The following is a 23396-nucleotide window of genomic DNA, read 5'->3' on the forward strand; positions in this document are numbered from 1 at the left end:
TTTAGAAACAAGTTTTCTTGAAATTCCACTCCTCAAAAAAGACCAATGCTTTCATATCAAAGCTAGTTAAATTCCACTCCTCAAAAAAGACCAATGCTTTCATATCAAAGCTAGCTTATAAACTCTTAAGGATTCTAAGTATTTCATTCTTTAGAAGTCCCGAGCGATTTCTTCTTACTTACATTTCGGATTGGGAGAAGGCCAAACTACACATTATGTAAAAGTTAGCTCTTGGGAGAGATCTCAAAATTGTGGACTGTTTTTCCTGTTTGACTACCGAATGAGTCTGGACAAGAATCCTTCCTTCCTCCTCTTAAATCCTGAGAATGGTACTGAAAATTATTTCATTCTTAAGTTAGACCCTTTAGACCACGGCTTGAACTAGGGTGGGTGGGGAAAACTTTAATTTGGTATCTTGTTTTCCAATTTGACCAAATCTCCAGCGGCTAACTACTTAGGTCTATGAAGAGGAGTATTTTGTAAAGTAAGAGGCACTTTGGGATTATTTGGGCCTATTAAAAGATCCAGATTTTAATGAGACTTTAAAGAACTGTTGTCATCCTTCCCCAACTACAGAGCTTCACCAGGACAGTTCTTTACCTGCCCAACCACAGGGTCATGATCCTACGTGAGATATAATACTCAGATCAAAACTTGTAAAGAAGTCAGTAAAATACCAATGACCATGGACTGATTGGAATGTGGGTCTCAAGAAAGTCAATACCCCCACCCTCCTACCACAATAGTACCCAGTACCAATCCTAAAAAATCTCAAGCACACAGATTATATTCTTAAATATGGTTTAATACTCTTCTCCATTTCTGTACATCACAACACCAAGATTTCGCTGCTTAAGATCTCTCTGCAGAGGCTATATAGAATGCGAAGGCTACGATTTTCACCCCCTCGTATGTGTATGTGTAAGTGTAATACATATCAGTATATATTGATACACACATCAATATATAATGCAATATATATCACCGAAGAGAACACATTGATTAAAGAAATACAAAAATTTGGCATCATTTCCAAACTTAAATAGTAAAAATAAAAACTACAAAAAAAGGAGCTGCATACCCTAAATGTATCATGTGAAACAACAAGCAGTATATTCAAATATGTAAATTTACATCCAATTTTTCTGGTCTTGTCATATCACATTAGACCCATTTACAATGGCAAAACCCTAAGGTACTGCTGCGAAGAGAGCAATTTTGTTCACATTTGGGTTTTCTGCAAATAAACAGCAGAGCCCAAAGCAAAAGCCTGTTCTGGTGAAGCCTCCCAATCCAGTGAACATCCAAACATTTATTCTTACTGGGAGATTGACACATCAGGTTACACATTGACAGACAAGTCATTTGGACCTCAGAGTACAGTGTGAGAACCAGAAGCGTTACATTTTAAGACATACTCCCTTCATTCAAGTGAAACAGGATTATTGGAACGATAAGCAAGTCTGCAACCTTGGAACAAAGAGTTGGTTCAGACCAATAAAGCTACGAGTGACTGAATCAAAAGTCAGTGAAGAAGCAGTCAGGCACTAAAGTGTGAAAAGTACCCAATATGAAAACCAAATGAACCCCACTACTGTCAGTATGTGGGCGATATACCATATTGACTTTTAAAACCACTGGCTCAAAGTCTATTTGGTACACTCTATCCATTGCTATCATGGGGTACATTCTACACTTTATCCACTGTTATCTTCTTGGGCATTCCACAGCACTGCACATGAATTGGATAAAGTCCAACTTACTCCCCCAGAGACAAGCTCAGGCTTCATATTTTGGGGGCTACTTTTGGATCTAACATGGTTAAGTCCTTGATGCCAGGACTGGGTCCTGACCCTTGTCAGCTCCCTTACCCCCATCCTAACTTCCCATGTGAGTGATGCTTGTGCGTCCCAAATTCTAAAAAGAAGCTCCAGGCCCACCAGAAAGTTTGGGGGTTTCTAATCACATGCACAGTCATACACGTCTTGTCTGTCATCCCTGTGAAACATCTTTCAGTTTGTTTTTTTTTTAAATCAAAAAATTCACATAATCTCATGCTGTCCCAACACAAGGAAAACACAACCACCTCCCTTTACCAAGGAATAGACCCGAGTGTAAAAAATAAAAATTTCTTTAAATTACTTTGCTTCCACTTAAATTGCATGTTTTATTTCTCACAATCCCAGCACAAGTGCCCCATTACTCCCCCCACCCTCCCACCCCCCCCGCTACCCCAAAACTAGTTTCTAGCAGGCTAAGATCCTGGGCACCCTCCTTAGAGCATACAGTGATGAAAGCTCCTGAAACTTGGGCACAAATGCTTCTGCACAATGGGTGTGAGTAAACAGTCCATCGACTCAGCGATTCCTAAGTCAGTTTGAATGTGCAGTGCAACTTGTACCCTCTGAACTGACTGCTTGGGGTATGTGGGGTGTGAGTTTAGGGGAAGAAGCTGACGCTGCCTTCTGTTATTTTACCCTTTCAACATTAAACAGAGACCAAGAGAGAAATGGTTCCAATATTTCACCACATATATTTCTTCTTATGCAGTCTAAGCTGAGAATGCCATGTAAATGGGTCACCGCGAAATGCAGCAATTGAAATTTTCTCCAATCAAAATAAGAAACAAACCATTATGATCTTACTTCTATTAACTTTTGAAGGTTTTACAGCAGTTAAAGTATTTTTGCTTCTATGTATGAAGGTTAAAAAAATCATTTTTTTTTTCATAAAATACAAGAGCAACCAATTTCACCATTGAGTAAAAGTAAAAACTGCGATTCTTTTTTTAAATTAGTCCAAAGTGGCATTTAGGAACTTAGTAGTTTGCTGCTGCACTGACACCATGACAAATCAAAGTGTAGGGTTGGGTTTTTTGTTTCTGTTTTGTTTTCGATATCCAATGCTCATGGATCAAGTTCTGGAAATGTTCCAATCATAAGGCAGGGATCTGTTTTGTTTCCACCACGCATTTGCTCCTTGGGTTGGATGCTGGAGGGCGAGGCACGTTTTGCCGGACCCAGGTCGACTACCTAGTAGTCATCAAGGTCAAAAAATTCATCATCTCCCCCTTGGTATTCCATTCCCTGGAAATCTACTCGGTACCTCAAGATACCTGGGGGAACAAACAAAGAACAAGCTCTTAAAGACAGAAAAGTCTAGGTTTGCTATGGAATCAGAGGTGCCAAATTAGCTAAAGGGAAGAACTTTAAGCCAAATTTCCAACTTTTCCTTGGTTTCTTTAGGCTCATATTCAGTTTGAATGTTTACATGAAATAATGAGACTGTCCATAAGTATGTTTTAAATCTTTCAAGTCCTGAATGCTCCCACCCCCCATCCCCACACCAAGGCATGAACATGAAAATGAAAGTGTAAGAGAATTCCCTGGGGCAAAGTCAATTGTCTAAAGGCACTGAGCAATACCTGAAACTGGGACACTGACTGCAAGCATTTGAGACCTTAAACTCATGTTTATTATTTGTTGCTTACCTCCAATTCCACCAAATCCTTTCACAAACTGGGATCCTTCCTGTGACTTGTCTGTAACAATTTCCAATGTTGCTCCAAATTTCTTATAGTTGTTAGCAAACCATTCCAGTAGTGGCATACTCTCTATCAGCTCATGTTCCTGTCCTGTCTGTGGGAGAACACAGACCAAGGGATTCAGACTCAAAGACAATCAGGTGAAGACACTCTGCCTTGGATGTCAGCCCCATTTCCAGCTAAATTCCCAAACCTGAAATATTAGTTAAGCAAAACTTCTAGAGTTTTGCCACATCAAAAGATATTGTAAGATCTCAAATTTATCTTGTTCGTTAGCTTCAACAGATTGGACACTACACATTTACAGTATTAAATTTCCAATACACACACAAACCAATTTTACAAATTATAATTCTCACTAATTGCTCCCTAAGTCACACCATTTAAAGAGTTCTAGGAAGCACTAAAACACTCAGAGCAGCTCTGCCAGTCAGATTTTCCAGAGTAACACAGAAGACCCTCAGACTTAGAACTAAAGAAGGAGCTGTTTGAGGAAAATCATAATGTGGAACTGATACCAAATCAAACAGCTCAAGCTTTAGGATATGTGAAGACCCAACTTGAAGAAGGCAATCAAAGACTTAGTTTAAAACCAATCTTAGTTTTTCAGATGACCAAGATAAAAAGAAATGAAGAACTTATTTTGTGACTGGATTAAAATTTCCTATTCTTGGGAAAGGATATGATATGAACTGATGCAGAATTGTAAGCAAGTCAGGAAAACATTATATTTAATAATTAAAACAATGAAAAGGAAAAGAAAATACCAAACTCTCAACATTGCAATTTTAATGTCCAAGAAGCTAGGCTTTGAAAAAGTATCTACTCCATCCTTGTGAAGAAGTGGGGGACTATGGACACAGACTCTTAATAAACTACCAGACTCAGTTGATTTATTATGCTGAATTGCCCCCCTTTTTTTCCTCATTGTTACAAGTGTTCAGTGGGTAAAGGAGGAGGTAGGATGTATTCAGAAATGAAGGTGACAGAAAAACAAAAGATTTCATCATTTAAAAATATTCTTTATTGAAATCTTTTTTTCTATAACCTTCAATTTTGAATATATTTCTCCTCCCACCTCAAGGCAAGTCAACCCTGTAACAAAAGAGAAGAAAAAAAGAAACTAATCAAGATATTCATTAACTTTTACATTATATGCACTATTCCATAGTTTTCCACCTCTGCAAAGAAGGGGGAAAAAAATTATTTTTTTATCTCCTCTTCAAAAATCAAGTTTGGGGAGCAACATTCAGTTTCTCTTCTTTTTTAAGTCTTTTAATTTACATTGCTATATTTACTCTGTATATTTTTCCTTGGTTCTCTTTATTTTTATTCTGTATCAGTTTACATAAGACTTCCATATTATGCCCAAAGGACTATAAAACTATTGCATACTCTGATCTAGCAGTGCCACTACTGGGCCTGTAACCCAAAGAGATCATAAAAGAGGGAAAAAGAACCCATATGTGCAAAAATGTTTATAGCAGCTTTTTTTGTGGTGGCAAGGAACTGGAAATTGAGTGAATGTCCATCAACTGGAGAATGGCTGAATAAGTTGTGTATGGCATATGAATGTAATGGACTATTACAGTTCTAGAAGAAATGAAGAGCAGGCTGATTTCAGAAAAGTTGGTAAGACTACTGATGCTAAGTGAAGTAAAAACTAGAATATTGTATGTAGTAACAAGATTATGTTAGGATCAACTATGATACATTTAGCTCTTTACAGCAATACAGTGATTCGATACAATTCCAATGGAATGGAAAATGCCATCCACACCCAGAGAAAGAACTCTGGAGACTGAATGCATTTCGAAACATTTTTCCCTTTTGTTTTTTATTTTCCAACATGGAAATACTTAAATGATTGTATTTATATAACATAACACCAGATTGCTCTCTATTTTGGATAATAGTACTTGTATAGCATTAACACCAGATTGCTCTCTATTCTGGATAATAGGAAGGTAAGGAGAAAAAACATTTGAAAATCAAAATCTTACAAAAGTGAATATTGAAAACTATCTTTCACATGTAATCGAAAAAATTAAAATACTATTAAGTGCAAAACAAAAATCCATAAGCCTTTCATGTTCTCTGAATTCTCCATCTTCATAATTTTTAGCAAAAAACATTACTTCATATATATATATATGACTTTTATAACTTTGGGGTCCATTCCTAGTTTAGGATCTCTGGTTTAAATGATACATATTTTAGTCATTTTCTACAATTCCAAATTACTTTACAGAATGGTTGAACCATATAGAGTTGTGTTAACAGTGTATTAGTGTACAAGGCAACCTCATATTGTAAACAGTTCATAATTCTTTTACTTGTCTATATCTTTTGACTACCTACATCTTTTGTGTTAGTTTATTATATACTTTTGATGTCAGATCTATCACATACTTTGATGCAGATTTTTCCCTAATCAGTAGCTTTTCTTCATCATAAACTTGCTTTCACAAATTTATTAATACAAAACCTTTTCAATTTCATTTAATTTTTATTATTTTGTGATTATTTCTTTCATTCATTTGGTTAAGAAACTCTGCCATAAGCTGTGACAAGTACTTGATTTGGGTTTTCATTTATATGGTATGACCTTTAAAACTCAAGTTCAGTATTCACTTTGAGCTTTTTGTGGAATATGGTGTAAAATGCTGACTTCAAGTTAATTTCTGACAAATGTTTTCGACAGTTTCCAGTTGAAAAACAAAATTAAATCCTAAAAAAGTAGGTCCTTGCTGTCTTATGAACAAGACTGCACTAAAATAAGAAGGCTGAAACTAGAATTTTAATACTCCAATGTTTACTCACCCAAGAAACAATGAGAATGTTAGAGCTGGAATCCTCTGATTTTTATGGATTAGGAAACTGAGGCCCCAAAGAGTCATTGTTAAGTCAAACAGTTAGTTATGGTAAAAGATTGGAAACAAAGACCCATACATACCTCTTTGTCTGTAAAGTGAGATTTATCCTTCTCTTGCTCTGGAGTCAAATACAGAATCTTCTCTTCTATAGATTTTGGGAGATAGAAAAAAAAAAAAAAAGCCTAGTCTTGATGGTATCAAAATCACTGACTGATCTACTAGGTGAAGCACAAATTCTGAAACTACTCTAGACACCCCATTTAGAATGTGTTAAGAACTTCCAAAGTGAGGATTAGTTAAGAGGAAATACAAAAAAACAAAATCTCCCAGAAGAAATTCCTGTTTAAATGATATAATAATTAGCATTTAAATAGCACCTGCTATGTACCAGATACCATGCTATAAATTTTACAATTATTATCTCATTTGATCCTCATAATAATCATCATCTTGGGAGGTGCATGCTATTATCATTCCTGTTTTTAAAATGAGGAAACAAACAGAAGTTAAGTGACTTGCCCAGGGTCACATAACTATGAAGTGTCTGAGGCCAGATTTGAACTCAGGATTTCCTGACTCCAGGCCTAGTGCTCTATCTAATGTCATCTCATTGGTTCAAAAAGAATACTGAGAAAAATCCATAGTTGTGTCTCTGTACTTATTTCAGAAAGGACAGATTTTTTGATGGGGAGAAAGGGTCGTGACAGGAGAAGAAAAAGTAAAATAGATGAGGTAGAAGAAAAGTGGTAACAAGTGGTTAGCTTTCTTGATGCCCATGAAACCATGCAATGGACCTTTAAGATTCTGTTCCAGCCACCTTGAATTCCTAAAAAGAATAATCCCATCACTCTATCAGACTCATACCTTCTGTGCCTTGGCAATGAAGAACATATCTCATTATATCTAGATTTTCATAGACTATCAGGATCTCTACAGCTCCCATTTCCAAAGCCTTTAGTGTGTCTTCAACTCCAAAACAGTATTTCCCGGTGTCTTGGCTAATTTCATCAAAGTATCGTCCTACAATTAGAAAATGTCCGAGAGGACAAGTCAATTCAATAACCCAAGAAATTTTTATTAAACACCTACTATGAAAAAATTATTGGCTAGATGTTGGGGATAGAATGATAAAAACAAAACCATCCTTACCCTCAAGGAGTTTCCATTCTATTTGGGGGAGACGTCATGTATAACAATATACTATATATAGAAAGCAATTTTAAGAGGGGGATCAGGAAAGGTGTTAGGAAACAACACCTGAAAACTTCTAAAAGAAGCTAATAATTAAAGGCAAGGACAAGGAGCTAATGGATCTCAGACACAGAGGACTCCTTATGCATAAGTAGTAGGTAGATTATTAGGAAAATAAAGATAGCAAGCAGTCAGTTTGCTCATAATGGACAGAAAATGAAGGGAAATGATAATCTATAAAGATAAGTAGAAAGCAGATTGCAAAGAACTTGAAATGCTATACTGTAAGATTTCTATTCAAGGTCCTCAAGATGACAGAAGTTGAAGAGTTTTCAATAGCAGAGTGACAAGGTCAGGTCTGTTTTCAGAAACAACAATTTGGCTGCTTTTTGGAGCAAGGACAGGAAGAAGACAAAAGTCAGGGAAACCAATTAGGAAGCTATCATAATAGTCTAGAAGTGTGATGATAAGGATCTGAAGAGACTGAGTGGAAAGAAAGGAATGGATGCAAGAAATACTGTAGGATTTGTTAAATAACTGGATATGGAGATAGGAGAGAGAAATCAAGAAGAACTTTAAGGTTTTAAATTTGAGTGACTAGAAAAATGGTGATAACAAAAAAAGGGGAAAATTTAGAGAAGGGATTTTTTTTTTGGGGGGGGGGGGGAATAATGACCTCCATTGAAAACATTTAGCACTAGGGATATTTATAGGATAACCAGTTAGAGATATCTCGAAGGCATTTGTGGTTATATGGGACTGGAATTCAGAAAAGAGAGTAAGGCTGGATATATAGTTATATACATATATAGTTATAGAAATCAAATATAAAGAGAGAAATGAACAATGATTAGCAAAGAAGACAGCAAAGAAGATACAAGATAGAATTTTGGTGCACACAGTATGAAAAAGGATGATCTGTTAAAGAAGACCAAGAAAGTCAGACAGATAAGTGAAGAACCAAGAAAGATCAGAGTCACAGATGCCAGAAAACATATAGACTCTAAGAGGAAGGAATGGTCATTAAGTGATCAAAAGCTGCAGAGATAAGAATAATTGAGAGCTTTTAAAAAAAAGTTACTGAGGTTAACAGGAAAGAGAAGTTTTAGTAAAATTGTATGTAAGTCTAACTACATGGCACGGAGGAGAGAGAGGTGAGGAAAATAGAGATAAATATAATTCTTTATAGGGGTTTGGCTATTAAAAGGAGGAATAAAGGATAACTTTAGGGAATGTTAGAGTCAAGTAAACATTTAAGGATCAAGGATATCTGAACATGTTTGCATATGGAAGTAATGGAAGGGGATGACTTAATGGGTAAGCTTCTGGACATGTGAGATGACAGGATCAGGAATATAAGTGAAGCATTTTTAGTCTTGGCAAGGAGTGTTCATCAAAGTACAAACAGCCTAGAGGAGAATGAAAAATGAAGATAGGTTTGTTAGGAAATGCAGAGTTAGCTCTTTCATTTTTTCTGTAAAGCAGGAAGTCACAAAGAAAGATGACAACGGAGGCTACAGACCTTGAATAGACATTGTGGAAAACGACAGTCATTCAGGGAAGAATAAAAGGATGACCATGCTGCAGAGAGGGCCCAGTTGGGATTAGAAAACATGCATTTGTAGTAGAACCCATCGGAATGGGTATACTACTGTCTTCAGTAGTGTTCAGCAACATTATAATTAGGAATGGAGAAGGTAGACAGACAGTAAAGATACAAATTAACTTGCACCTTCCAAATGCTGAGCAAATCATTGAAGAAAAAAAAAAAAAGTTTACAATACATTGAAGATAAGGCATAAGATTACACCCCACCTCACCCCTCCCCGCAATGGTCAAGAGTTCATAGAATGATACACGAAAGGGAGTTTTGGTGCTCTGGGGACAGTTTTATACATAAGCAATTTTTAGGCTAGGATCACCATGAATCTCTACTGTTTCTATCTTCAGATTCATAGAATTTTATAATTGAAAGGGACCTTCAAGAACATTATTCTAATAGGACCCTAATTAATTTTCTAATTATTCCTTCCTATTACCTTCCTATATCTTTGAAGCAAAAATGTAACCTGCTTCAAAGATGGGAAAATACTGGTATAGGGAAAAACCTAAGGATACTATGGAAATTAGCTACATTCCATCCATACCTATTAGTTTCTTCTCTTGAATGAATTTCACGTTGGAGAGGACTTCAGTAGACAACTCAATTGCCTGATTGAATCCATTTTCACCACCATAGGAGATATCAACTAATTTTAAAACTTTCGATTGCAATCGCTTTGACACAAATAAAAAAAACATCATCAGTATTTTCAAAGCACGGCATTATGATCACTGGGTCAGCATGTTTGAATTTGGGGATTGAGGAGAGGAGACAGGTTTAGTTTACTGAGCAGGACTCTGCTTTCACTACGGAATACACTATTAGACAGCCTTCCCTAGTCAACTATAACTGACTCTACCTATTCTGAGACATTCCACAAATAGAACTGCTTTATATCTTAACCCAATGAATTGGGAACATGATCACAAGATCATAGCTTTAGAATAAGGGAACTTCAAAGTAATTTATTCTAACCTCTTTATTTTGGAAATGAGGAAAGTAATTTGTCCAAAGATATGTAGCTCCTAAGTAGTAAAGTCAGGATTCGAACTCAGGTTCTCTTAAATCAACTGAGCAATCACAGAGTTGAAAGGCAAACCCATATCCAAGCAAGAATAACCCCCCCTATTCTAGTGTGTAATGGGCCTTGAATTATTGAAAGCTCTGCTGGTGTCTACCAAACTGGAAAGTCTTCTATGGGCCAATGACTGACTGTCTGCTGCCTAAGGTTGAGTCGAATCAAGCAAGAGAAGCTTTTCCCAGAAGCATGGCTACCAGGTGATAAAGTTTTAGGGCCTGATGACCCACAAAAACAGGCATAAACTATATCTTTCTGAATTGAACTAGCATGTTAGTAAAGATTTAAGTCATTTGCAATCCTCTTTTTTTTTTTTTTTTAGACCCAAGGTGTCACTGCTTACCCTTATTTCAGCATGGATGGATACTCTGGGTATTGCAAGAAGTGAAAAGGGAGAAATAGCAAAGAGGGACAATGATCTCAGCCATGGCAAGGCAAACCAGAAAAGGATAAGGAAAACAAATGAGTGATCCTTTATAAAATGATACTTGTTTCTTCGGAATAAAGCATAATTTCTAAACCAGTGCTGTGTGCTGCTTCCTCAATCATCTATGTCTTCTAACTGCTCTTCTAATCCAGAGTTCCTTCTCATCTCCTTACTTTCTCCCAGAATAAATGATAAGCTCCAAAAGCAGGGAACAAATCCCTTTAATGCTAAATCCCTATTATTTAAACCAGAATATTTACTATCACTGAAACTGGGTTTTCCAGCTGCCAAAAATGCTAGATACATGAGTGCCAATGCATATTTTGCAAAGTTCCTGAGAACTCTTACCCTAAGGCACATATAATGAAAAGCTTCCCCTCTTTCACTCACCTGATCAAACATGTCAGATTGACTTAGTTCAGTTTTGAAGTCAGCTGATCCAGCTAAAACGAGACCAGCCACATTCACTTTGTCCCCAGAAATAAACAGCTGCACAGCAGTTTCTGCTACCTTCCTTACATAGTTGTGTCGTTTTTCCATTCGTAAACGGGCAAAACGCAAGGCAGATTGACCTCCCCTACCTTAGAAACAAAGATATAATGAGAGTAAGACAGAGTAATGATTTCCAAGAAAATCAAAAAAAAAATTACCAGGCTCATCACTCCTCAAGTGGACTACAGGCAGTCAAATAAATGAAATTATTATTCTTTATTACTTGACCAGATTAAATGATTACTCTTTAGTATTTAACAAGATGGGTTTAAACCTCAGATTTCTAGCTTTTTTTTTTTTTTTGAAAATTTCAGAAAGGAAAAATGATCATATCTTCAATTATTCAACAATATCTTCAAGCCTAAAATCTGTATTTTACTCTGTTGTTCTTTTCTCACACGACTTCAGCTTTCCTATTATTGTTAGAAGAAAGACAAATGAGTTCGTGTTCTCTTCCTAGTTTACCGTGTTTCTTTGGGAGATCCACAGTGAATTTGTGCAGGACTTCTCTTGTGTTTCCTTGCAGAGTGCCAAAGAGTGCACCACTACCATCTATTACAATAAAGCCAAACTTGCTATCATCAGACAGTAGCGCTGTAAGAGCCTAGAAAATGAACATCACACAATAAGCAGACGTCTTAATGGCTCAGAGCAAAAATTCTCTGAGAACTAAGATATCATAAACAACAGGACATGCTTTTGCACATGAGATGTGCTTTAAAGTTTGTTGGATTGAATGAGAATAAACACACAAACGGATTTCTTTTTGACATTTAAGTTAGTGGTGCTGCAATAAAATGGCTAGTGATGCTAACTTTAGATATAAGGTAACTGAATTTCAAAGAGTTTTGAACTTCACCTGAGTTTTCTGAGCTAAACATTAAAAGGACTGTGGAACATGTCAATGTACTTGACCAAAAGATAGAAAAGATAACAAGTACCCAATTCATTAAAAGGAGATTTATATTTTGAACTTACCCTTATATCCTAATAAATATGGCAGAGGAAAGAACTAAAACCCTCAGAAAACTCATGGTGTATAAAACTTACAAATTAAGGATCCAAGTTTCCAATGTTTAAAAAAACTTGTCATTTAACTTTCCTTCTTTGAAGTGGGCATAAGAAGTGTGAGTCTGAGAACAAGAATCTAAGAGGTCATCTTCTGATTCAACAATATAATTTCTTATGATATATTTGTGACATTTGTCTGCACACCCAAGATCTCACTCATTGGTTAGGAAACTTCCTTCACCAATGCAGACTTATCCATACCCAATCAATAAACAATTATTAAATTGCTTATGAGCTAGGTACTCTGGTGAGTGCTATGGGTACAAAGACAAAAGTAAAATAGCCCCAATTGTAGTCAGGAGAAACAATATATATATGTACTTGTATAGACATACAAGAAATAGATACAAAGTAAAATTATGGAGGCAGGTACCAATGATTGAGTGTTAAAAAATTAAGCAAAACAGCTAAAATGTGTATGAGATAGCACTTGAATTTTAGCTCAAAGACCAAAACACTATATACTAGGCTATACCACAAAAATAAGATCTCTTCCAATGGGGGGGGGGGGGAGGGGGAGTATGAGGACAGGGCAATACAGTACTTAAATGACATCTGGCTACAAATTTCAACATAAGGCAACTTTTGTGTATCAAACACCACCCCCCCTTTCCCCAATCTTGGGTTTTAAAGGTAGTACAACTAATTGAACCAAGGATTCAAGAGTATTTTTGAGAGATATGGGGTAGGGGATCCTCTCCTTAGAATAAAAATTTCCCACCCACCCCTCCCCCCTTATGGCAAAGTAGGATTTTTTAGGACAAGATGATAGTTTATACCCTACAGACTTGGCAAACTGACAGTTGCTGGGTGGTAACCTTATACTTTAGAAGGTACATCCCATTTTAAATCGGGAAAAGGAAAATAGTATCTTTAAATATCAATTAGGAAAAGTACAGCTTAATCACTGTGATCAAGAGTCTATTCTATTTTCTTTTTAAATCAATCTTTGCCCAATTCTGGAACAGATGTTTCCTTACGTCTACTATGTGATAATTAGCATCAAGGAAAGACTGCTGCACATGTCAATGAAATTGTGTTCTTAATGATGATCTCTTACACTGGCTTGAGGAAGACCAGATATAACACTGCCACCTGTGGGGAACTAAAGTATTCTTCTCCATTAGTAGACACAATTAGCTTAACTTTGCTTCTGATGGAGAACACACTGTACATCAATGTAACTCCAGTTACATTGTCCAAAGGAGGTAGAATGAGGAAGATTACATAGACCTTTGAGGAAGAAGTTAGGATTTAGAACAACTAAAGAGGGCAAACTTATTAAATAAGTTAGGCTGGCAGGCAACAACAAAACACAAAATTCAAACTCTGTCATAGTCAAACCATAACTAGATTAAGTATAACAGAGTGGTGCCTTCTAGTAGAAAACCTCTGACAAAAAAAAGTTTTTTTACAAGTCTGTTATATTAAGAAATGCAGCAAAAAAGTCCCTGTTATCATGACTGCACACATATGACTTATATCAAACTGTTTGCTGTGTTTGGGGGAGGGGAGGGATGGAGAAAACAATTTGGAACTAAAAATTTACCCAATATCATCTACTGGATGAATGTCCATCCTTATTCCACTGTAGAACTTTCTCACTACAATGGTCCATGAAAGGCAAAAGAACTGAGAAAAGAGCCAGTTTCAAATTTTGAATTGTCATTCTGTCGGTGGATAAGGGTCACTTTAGTAAAATCAGCTGTCTATTAAATTACTAATACAACGGCAATGCCATAAAAATACTTAAAACAAAAAGTAGGTTCAAGAAAAACTGTACTATATAATATGCTTATAAATTGAGATGTTTAATGAAAAAAAAGTATATTCAAACATAAATAGGGGGTAGTAGATAATTCAAATGCTATCTTTTTCTACCATTAAAAGCCCATTCCAAAAAGTGGAATTAGTTAATACATGCCATATTGTAAACAAATTCAGAACTCAACGTGAGCTCCCATGCAGAAGATTAATGTGATAGCAACAAATGAGCAAACTCCTTTATTTCAAAGGATTTTTTTCATCTTTTTACTAACTTCTTTTAAAACCTATCTTTTTGCTTAAGGATTTAATACTTTTCTATTTGATTTTCCTAAGAATGGATTTGTCCTCATGCTTGGCAGAAAAAGGTTAGGGTCCTCTCTTTTCAGTTTAGTCACTGAACATCTGGAGTGGTGACATTCCATTTCCTCACCAAATCAGCAAGAACAAATTGGCAACAAAGACTATTTAAAGACTAATGAATGTCCCATGAGCTTCCTGTCTCCTTGTCTGCCAAGTAAGGCCCCACCTACCCCAAATATAGATACAAGGTTCTTTTAGCTTTCATATAAACCAGTATGTTATGTGGATATTGTATAAAGGCAGTATTTTTGCTACAGTAATAGTACATATTTCAGAGATAATGTGTATTAGAAACAGAATTAGAAAGTATCAGGCACAGCTACTTACAACCCTCTTCTTTTACTACTCCTTCCCTCCACCCTCTTCACTGAACAAATAAATGACGTTCTTTCAAAACCCACAATAGAAAACTGTCTGGATTCTTACCTCTGTATGGAATTTGTTGTCACACAGATACAATGATGTATTGATTGGTTTGAAAGGTTCAAAGTCAATGTTGACTTTCTTTTCCTTTCCTTCTTCTGTCACAATTGTTCCACAGTAAACAACCAGACCATTTGGAGGTACTGCAAAAATACAATCATTTAATACCATTGAAACCAGTTTCCTTATTTTCTTGTCTAAAAATAATTTTAACATTTGAGAGGAATTTGATTTTAGCCTTTGTCCTCTCCTTCAGAAGACTAGGAATCAGTCTAGGGCACAGCATAAGATAAAGATTTTAAAGCACAAGTCTATCTACATTTTGAAAATTGTTCTAAAATGTCCAAATTTATAAGAACATGTTAACACTTGAGGTCCAATACCTTAAAAACTACCACTTTAACTCTCCAAACAAAATAATGCTTTATTTCATGGGAATAATAATAGCACCTACCTCACAGGGTTGTTATGAGGATCAAATGAGATGACATATATAAAGCACCTTTCAAAGCTTAAAGTGCTATTAAATGCTATTATTATTGTAATTATTACCACCACTAAGAAAAGGAGATGATAAGTAGCCTAGGGAAACAAGTGTGACCAAAGTACTACTGCAGCATCCTTGACCAAAGTACTACTGCAGCGTCCCTGCTACAGAGTCCAACAAAAAACCTTGCCACGAGTGATTTTCTATAAAGGGACACAGAATGGGAAAAAAGTCATAAGAAGAATTAAATATATTTTCAGTCCGTTAAGTGCATGTTGACAGAAATTACAAATGTTTTTAATGACGGGGAGGAGGGAGAGAAGAATAAAATCATGTTATAAATGAGATACCTTTGTTATAGAGTTTGAGTCTTTGCTGTACAGATGTAATGGCTCCCAGAACTGAAAGTCGGTTTACACGAGATTTTATATTGGATGCAGTTCCAAACTCATCAGCTAACATTTTTGCCACTCGAGAAATCTGGTCTTTGGGAGGAATGATCAACGATATCATACTGGTGCCATTGCTGAGGAAGAGAAAATAGTATTCCTTAGACTCTTAAAATATCACATACTATTTGTATCATAATGGAAGAAAAAATAGCAGAAATCTGAAAGAGCATTTCATCTGTACATCCCAAGAATTCAGTTTTCAACACTAAGATATTTTAGACTGAAATTCCCATGGTCTACAACAACAAAAAAATTTCCTTCATTTCTAGTTTTAAATAAAACATTTACATTTGCTTGTCTAATAAAAGGAAGAAAATATTCAGCATTTTAGGGGGTAAATTAAATGAAGATTGAAATGGGAATTATACTTTTTAACAGAAATAAAATACCATACAGCATTTTGATGTAAAAGTTCCCATGGATAGGCATCTATGCCTATGTATTGAGGTTCAAAGACAAAAACAAAGGTCCCACATAGAGCAAAACATTAGCAGTAGCACTTTTAGTCATAGAAAAGAATTGGAAACAAAATCGATGGCCACTGATTGGTGAACATAATGGAAATATTCTAAGACATGGATATTAAGAATTCAGAGAAGCAAGGGAATATATAAAGGATATATTAGGAAATGAAGGTTATGTAAAAAGAAAAGCCAAAAACTTAAAAAATCCTGCAGTTATAGGTTTCTTTTGTGTTGGCAGTTCTTTCAAAGGGACTGGATACCTCTAAATTATATTTGCATAATGTATTGATTCTGGCCCTCAAAATTCCTTTTTTTGTTGTTCTGTTTAAAGCTTTTTTCTTCTTGCTTTGAAATGTAACTGTAACTAAACCTATACTAACATACCAAGCTGAAGATAAGTTTAATGTTTTATACCAGACTAATTCCATTCTTTATAAAGTCAAAGAACTGTGATTCTCACAAGACCCCAATCTATAGTGACACACCAGATACAGGCTAAAAACTTCCACAAGCAGTTTGCTAATGGATTATTACAAAAGCTTTTAATACTATTTACATCAATCTTTCTTGTAAGTACGTTTATCTGTTTTAAGATAAAGCATACTATGCAATTTGATGCTAAACACATTCCTATCTGATTCTCAAATTTGGGGATTGTGGATTTGAAGGAGGGAGAGGAAGGGAATAAACTAAAAGGAACATGGTTCAAAAATACTGAATATTTTCCTAATTACTGAGTTTACCTTTTCCTTATTAGACTAATATACCTATTTCAAATATAAATTCCATCTATCCATATTTTAGAGCACGGATTCTTGAACTTTTTCCACTTATGGCCCCTTTCCCCCCAGAAAGTTTTATGTGAGCCTATGTATATAATATACAAACCAAACATTTACTGATAACTCATAATTTTGCAACTCCCACATTTATATCCTATCTGATTCTCAAATTTGGGGATTGTGGATTTGAAGGAGGGAGAGGAAGGGAATAAACTAAAAGGAACATGGTTCAAAAATACTGAATATTTTCCTAATTACTGAGTTTACCTTTTCCTTATTAGACTAATATACCTATTTCAAATATAAATTCCATCTATCCATATTTTAGAGCACGGATTCTTGAACTTTTTCCACTTATGGCCCCTTTCCCCCCAGAAAGTTTTATGTGAGCCTATGTATATAATATACAAACCAAACATTTACTGATAACTCATAATTTTGCAACTCCCACATTTAATTACAAGACCCCATATGAGGCCTAGACACACAGTTTAAGAAGCTGGGCTTTAGAGAGAACTGGCAAAGAAGTAGAATAAAAAACAATCAGGAAGCGTGTAAGACAGAAGAAAAACAATCTATAACAATGTTTGTTCTATTCCCCAATATTATGAGATATAAATTATACTGTTCATCTCTCCTATTTGTTTCCTTTATGCTGAACTTGATGGAAATCCTGTATATTGTAACTTTATTTTAGAAGAGAGAAAAGTGGGTACCCAGTTCATCCCTGTCCCAAAAATTCTTCAGGTTGCCAGGTGATCTAAGGTAAAACTCTACCATACTGTTTCTGTGTGAAAAAAAATGAAAATTCCAATACTCAAATTATAAATATAGGTATCAAAATTTAAGTTAGTTTACTGAAAAAATTAATGCAACCACTATAAGGGACCAGCTAGCTAGAAGAATGGATAAAAGTCCTGAGTTCAAATCTTAGCACAGACACTTACTGGGGGCAAGTCACTTAACTATGTTTCCCTTAATTTCTACCTGTAAAATGAGTTGGAGAAGGAAATGGCAAACCATTCCAGTATCCTTGCCAAGAAAACCCAAATGGGATCACGAAGAGTCAGACACAACTGAAAAATGATTGAATGAAAAGCATTGGGATATGACAGGCCTCTGCTGCCACCTTCTGGATAGTGAAATAAGTTCTTTTCTCCAAACTAAAGGATAGGAGAGAAAACTGAGGGGAAGCTCTTAAGTGGGTCAAATGGTGGAAAATTATATGAGCTCATTAACAATTTCCTTGCTGATTTAGACAAATTTCAATGCTATGGTAACCTTTAGTTCAAAGATATAATATCAAACTAAAAAGAGGATGATTCTTTTCATCACAAATTTCATTTATAAAATTTATTAAAAACCTGTTTCGCATTACAAATAAGAACCCATAATATATAGTTACTTCCAAAGACAACTTTCATCTTTCTAAAGTAAGAGTTCATAAATTTCCTCGAGAAAAAAATCTCAAGAGGCTATTATTACAATTTAAGTCAGATAAAGTATCAAGTATCAGCAGACTAGAATATACTCAGACAAGTCTCTATGTTCCTCAATAGAATGTAAGCCCCTTGAAGTCAGGACTAGTTCCTTCATTTTTTCTTTGTACCCACAATGCCTGTATATGGTGGAAATTTTAACAAGTATTTAATGAAAAGAAAGATTAAAGCAATATTGCTTTTTTTCAGCTTTAAACATCACAGCAGAAACAGCTTAAGGACTAAAGACAATCTTTTGATAGAGTAAAGGAACAATAACACATCAATTAAAATACTGCACATATGTAGTTCTACCTGCTGAATCCAAATCTCAACTTACTGTCAGGAGAACTCTTATGACAAACCCAAAGTTCCTTTACTTTATCAAAAACAAAGCATGGTTGTCTCAAATGGACATTTCCACCATGGGGGAAAAAAATGGCAGAAGAAAAACCCACAGAATTAGACTATTAAAGTTGGAAGGAACCTTACAGCTACTTATTTTTAAAATAAGAAAATTGAAGGACAGAGGTTAAACTATTTATTTGACACGAGTTGGGACTGTAACTCAGATCTACTGTCTCAATTCAATCTTCTTTCCACTATATTACACTGCATTCCTCAATAAGCTACTAGAAAACAATAAAACAAATGAAAACAGACTTCACAAAAAATCATGTGACTAAGTGGATTTTCTACCCACCAACTTAGCATAATACTATGTTGTGTAGATGAAAACTCTTAGGAAGCCTTCTTGGTGATGATGGTTGGTCTGTTTGGGAATTATTCCAAATATCCTTTAGTCAGAGATTACTTTGGAAGGACTGGGAATATGTAGAACAAGACACTTTGATAGCAGATATGTAAATGTCTCACAGAATTAGAGCTCCAAGCTCATGCCAAAACAAAAAAAATGCAAAAGACAGTACAGAATGTTGACTCAGTAAGTTAAGACTAGTTTTCTATTTCTTTTGGTTATATTTAGATTTTTACATTCTTTAATATTTTATAACGCACTTTCACTTGCTTTGATCTTCTCAAAAGAGGTAAAACGCCCATTTTAAAGAGGAGGAAATTGAGGCACAAAAACTTGGAAATTTCTATATTGTGAGTTGTGATCCTGGGATCCAAGAAATGGTCTAGATTACTGGATTTTTAAGATTATAACTTGCATATAAATACATTCACTTTTAAAGATGAAATAAAATTTAAATCAAAGTCAACAAAAACAAAACTTAATATAGGAAAATAGTCCAAATGAAAATGAGTACAATGCAGTTATTATTTTAATCATACATGTATGTGGAAATGAGTTGACTTCATATTCAACCTGCTGTCATCCCCTGTACTGAATATATGCTTATAAATTTTATCATCAGACTGATTACTATATGTAATTCTCTACATACTTGTCTTTTTGTGAGAAAGGATCATCTTATTCTTTGTGCTTGTATCTCCAGTGCCTACCATACTTTCTGGCACACGTAGGTATGCTTAATAAATGTGTTGTTCAGCTTATGAAATGTATGCTACATTTAAGATCTGTATTTTTTTTAAAAATGTAATGCCTTGGCAAGGGGAGAGGAGGGGTAGGACTGTCTTTGTCTTGCTTAGTCTGGAAGTTGGGACTTTGTATTGTTGTAAGTCTTTGTTTAATAATAACAGCAGCTAACATTTCTATATTGTCTTCTATAAGCCAAGTTCTGTGCTAACTGCTTTACAAATATTATCCTCATAACAACCCTGGGAGGAAAGCACTATTATTCCTATTTTACAGATGAAAAAACTGAGGTAAACAGAAGTTAAGTGATTTGCCCAAGGTCACATAATAAGTATTTGAGGTTAGCTATGAACTTGGGTGTTTCTAATTTCCAATCCTGGTATTCTATTCAGTATCACTTAGCTGCCCTAAACTTGATAAGTGTAATCTTGATTAGCTTTTTAGCTCAAAACTTCCAAACTTAAGCCACAATAGTGTAAGCACTAAAAGACTTAAGAGTGATTAGGAAGCACATCACCCATCTCTTGACAGAAATATGATTAACTCAAAGTACAGAATAAGATTGACATTTTCAGTCACAGAAAATGAATTGACTTGTTTGACTATACTTGTTACCAGAGAGTAACTTTCTCTATTGAGAAAGGAATTGGTAGATAGTAATGAAAAAGCAAAGGGTATCAATGAGATTTTTTTTTTAAGAGAAGAAAGGGGTAGATGAGGGCAGTTTTGCTGTTATAATTTCAATTTAAAATAAACTTTAAATGGCATCTGTCATTTTTATTAAATTCACAATAAAAAGAAATCATTTAAATGAGTGTATGTGGAGAGCTGCAACAATTTTTCTTTAAACAAAGTGGGAGTTTCTGGGGATGGGAGCTGATATCTAAGTTTGGAAACTACTATAAGTGATTGCTAAAAATGTCACACAAAACAAGTAGAAGCATCAAAGTAAGGTTAATTTAACTTGTGAACTACAATTTCAGTGTCTTTTCTACTATATCATGTGATCTTTTTGGTAGAAAGGCTTTTTAGGAGGTAGATTTATTGAAAGAAAGTAACTTATAGGATATAGCATGTAGCAGACAGAAACCAGAGCAGTTGAAGAAGAGCAAAGAATGTTTCAGAGAATAAACTTCAGAATGAGAGATGACTGACCATACAAATTCAGAAAGATATTGATATAAAAGGGCTGTGGGAACTTATAATAAGTATGACAGGTCAAAGCAACATCTTTCATATAAATGCCAATTTATTTTTTATCACTAGACCATTTAAGCAATAGTATTACAAAAGTAGTAAGCAGTCTTACACTAGTTTCTCAAATGTTTCTAATATAGCCAAAATAGTGAAAACATTGTTCATTAGATCACAAATACAAGAAAAGAATTACACTACGTAGGTTTCTTTTCTAGAAAAAGCTCATACTTTGTAATACAATAATTTAAGTCCTAACTGTTACCAAGTAGCTGTTAAGCTTGAGTCACTATCATAAAGTTACTAAAAGGAAACAATAGTTAAAAGTTAAATGAATATACACTTAGCTTGTAAACATTTTGGTAAGATACAGAGAGTGTTTCAGTCTTCATAAAAATAAAACAATAAACAAACAAAAAATCCAACCCAAACTCTAAAGCTGGATTTAACTTTGTAACAATCACTTAAAAACTTCTTAATGCAGCATTTACTTCTGCTACAGATTTTATCAATATTTTTCCACTGAAAAAACTCAAGATCTTTGGAAAATTAAAGATTACTTTAGAAATATATGGAGAAATTAGAAAAAATTTTCATTTTGTAATACATGATATTTCTTGTATATTTAGTTTTATTGCACACAGAAAAATAGACAAGATTAACATCAACATTTCCCTGAAGCAATTCTTACAGAGTTGTTAGACCAGTTTGTATAAACATGGAAAGACACTATAAAAGTTATAATTTTTATGTTACAAGTTTTATAGAAGGAATCTCTAAGGAGAATGAGAACTTGTGAAATAAGCTGAAAAAGGAAAAACAGGCTAATAGAATCATAGATTTAACATTGGATAATTCTGACCAAGGAGGCCAAAGACAAAATAAAAAGGTCTCATATATGCCAAAATGTCCAAAACATTTTTTTTTTGGTGTGGTAACAAAGTAGGTAAATATCAATTAGAGAATGACTTATGGATTGTAATGGAATATTGTCACAAGAACCTAAGAATGAGGAATTCAAATAAATATGGGAAAACAGAACTGATGAAAAATTTAAAAAGTAGAACAACCAAGACAATATATAGAATTATTGTAACGCCAAAAGATACACAAAGGATTACTCTTGATTTTCCCCCCACCCCCAAAAATGATGAAGCTTTTTTTTTTTTTTTTTGGTCAGATGAGACAAGGCTAATGGGACCAGAATGTTTTGCTCAAACAAAACAAAGTCAACCAAGGTTAGCATATCTGTTTAATTTTGTTAAGAAGGAGGGCCAATGGATGGAGTTATTGGGCATTTAAAAAAAAACCCAAAGACATCAATATAACTTTAGAAGGATAAAAAAATCTGAAATTGAAGAATATATGTAAAGTTTTCAGTCAAATTAATTTATTTTGCTTGACTTTTATTATAAATTTATACTGAATAAATATAAATGGGAATGAGAATATGTAAGGAGACAGAAAATACAGTCTGAAAGAAAGACGAAAAAAGAATAAGGTAACGTAAGAAGGAATGTCTTAATAATTAGAGCTGTGCCACACTGGAATTAGCTGCTTCAGAAACTAGTGAGACTGTCCAGGCAGTTAGATGGCATAGGCCCTGGAGTCAAAAGGACCTAAATTCAGTTTCAATCTCACTTTGGACAAGTCACTTAATCCCAAGGCCTTCCCCCCCACCAAAAAAAGAGAATATTTATGAGTTAGGTATAGGTTTGCACTTATATGTGTAGAGGTTATAGCTGATCTCGAAGTTATATCCTCCTATGAAATCTAAACAAATCTCTTTCAACAATACAAAAGACACACATACACACAAGCACATGCACATGCCTAGGTGTAGTTTATAATAACATGAAGGAAATAGAAGCATGTTTGGGATAAAGCAGAGTAAGGAATTTGTAACTATTTGCACAGGAATATATTTCATATTGGAAATGCAAGACTTATTAGAAATGGTCATAAAAGATAAGGAGAAATTTGCAAAAGGTTAATAACACTAAAATGCAAGAGATAAAAATCAGAGAAATACAAATCGTTTAATATTAAGGAATGAGATTCATCATAGAAACATGGAATAGATAAAGAATCTCAGAGGTAATTTTATATTTGAATAAGAATTCCCCCTGGAGTGGCATTGGATTTAAGACAGAAGACTAAGGTCCAAATCTCAACTTTAATTACCAATATAACCTTGAAGCAAGTA

General features: G+C 34.7%; 1 protein-coding gene across 1 annotated transcript in view; it reads right to left on the reverse strand.

Moving 5' to 3' along the window:
• Positions 1–787: 787 nt before the first annotated feature.
• The window catches only part of ETF1 (eukaryotic translation termination factor 1), a 36373-nt gene continuing 13764 nt past the window's right edge, over positions 788–23396 (reverse strand). The window contains exons 3-11 of the mRNA XM_074291458.1: positions 15670–15845; positions 14836–14975; positions 11677–11815; positions 11110–11300; positions 9759–9888; positions 7285–7440; positions 6501–6565; positions 3491–3638; positions 788–3115 (exon numbers count right to left, since the gene is read on the reverse strand). Coding sequence (XP_074147559.1) covers positions 3033–3115; positions 3491–3638; positions 6501–6565; positions 7285–7440; positions 9759–9888; positions 11110–11300; positions 11677–11815; positions 14836–14975; positions 15670–15845 — 1228 coding nt within the window. The 3' untranslated portion in view covers positions 788–3032. The remainder of the gene's footprint in view (positions 3116–3490; positions 3639–6500; positions 6566–7284; positions 7441–9758; positions 9889–11109; positions 11301–11676; positions 11816–14835; positions 14976–15669; positions 15846–23396) is intronic.

This window comes from Sminthopsis crassicaudata, chromosome 2, assembly GCF_048593235.1.
Source record: "Sminthopsis crassicaudata isolate SCR6 chromosome 2, ASM4859323v1, whole genome shotgun sequence".
Classification (NCBI taxonomy): domain Eukaryota; kingdom Metazoa; phylum Chordata; class Mammalia; order Dasyuromorphia; family Dasyuridae; genus Sminthopsis; species Sminthopsis crassicaudata.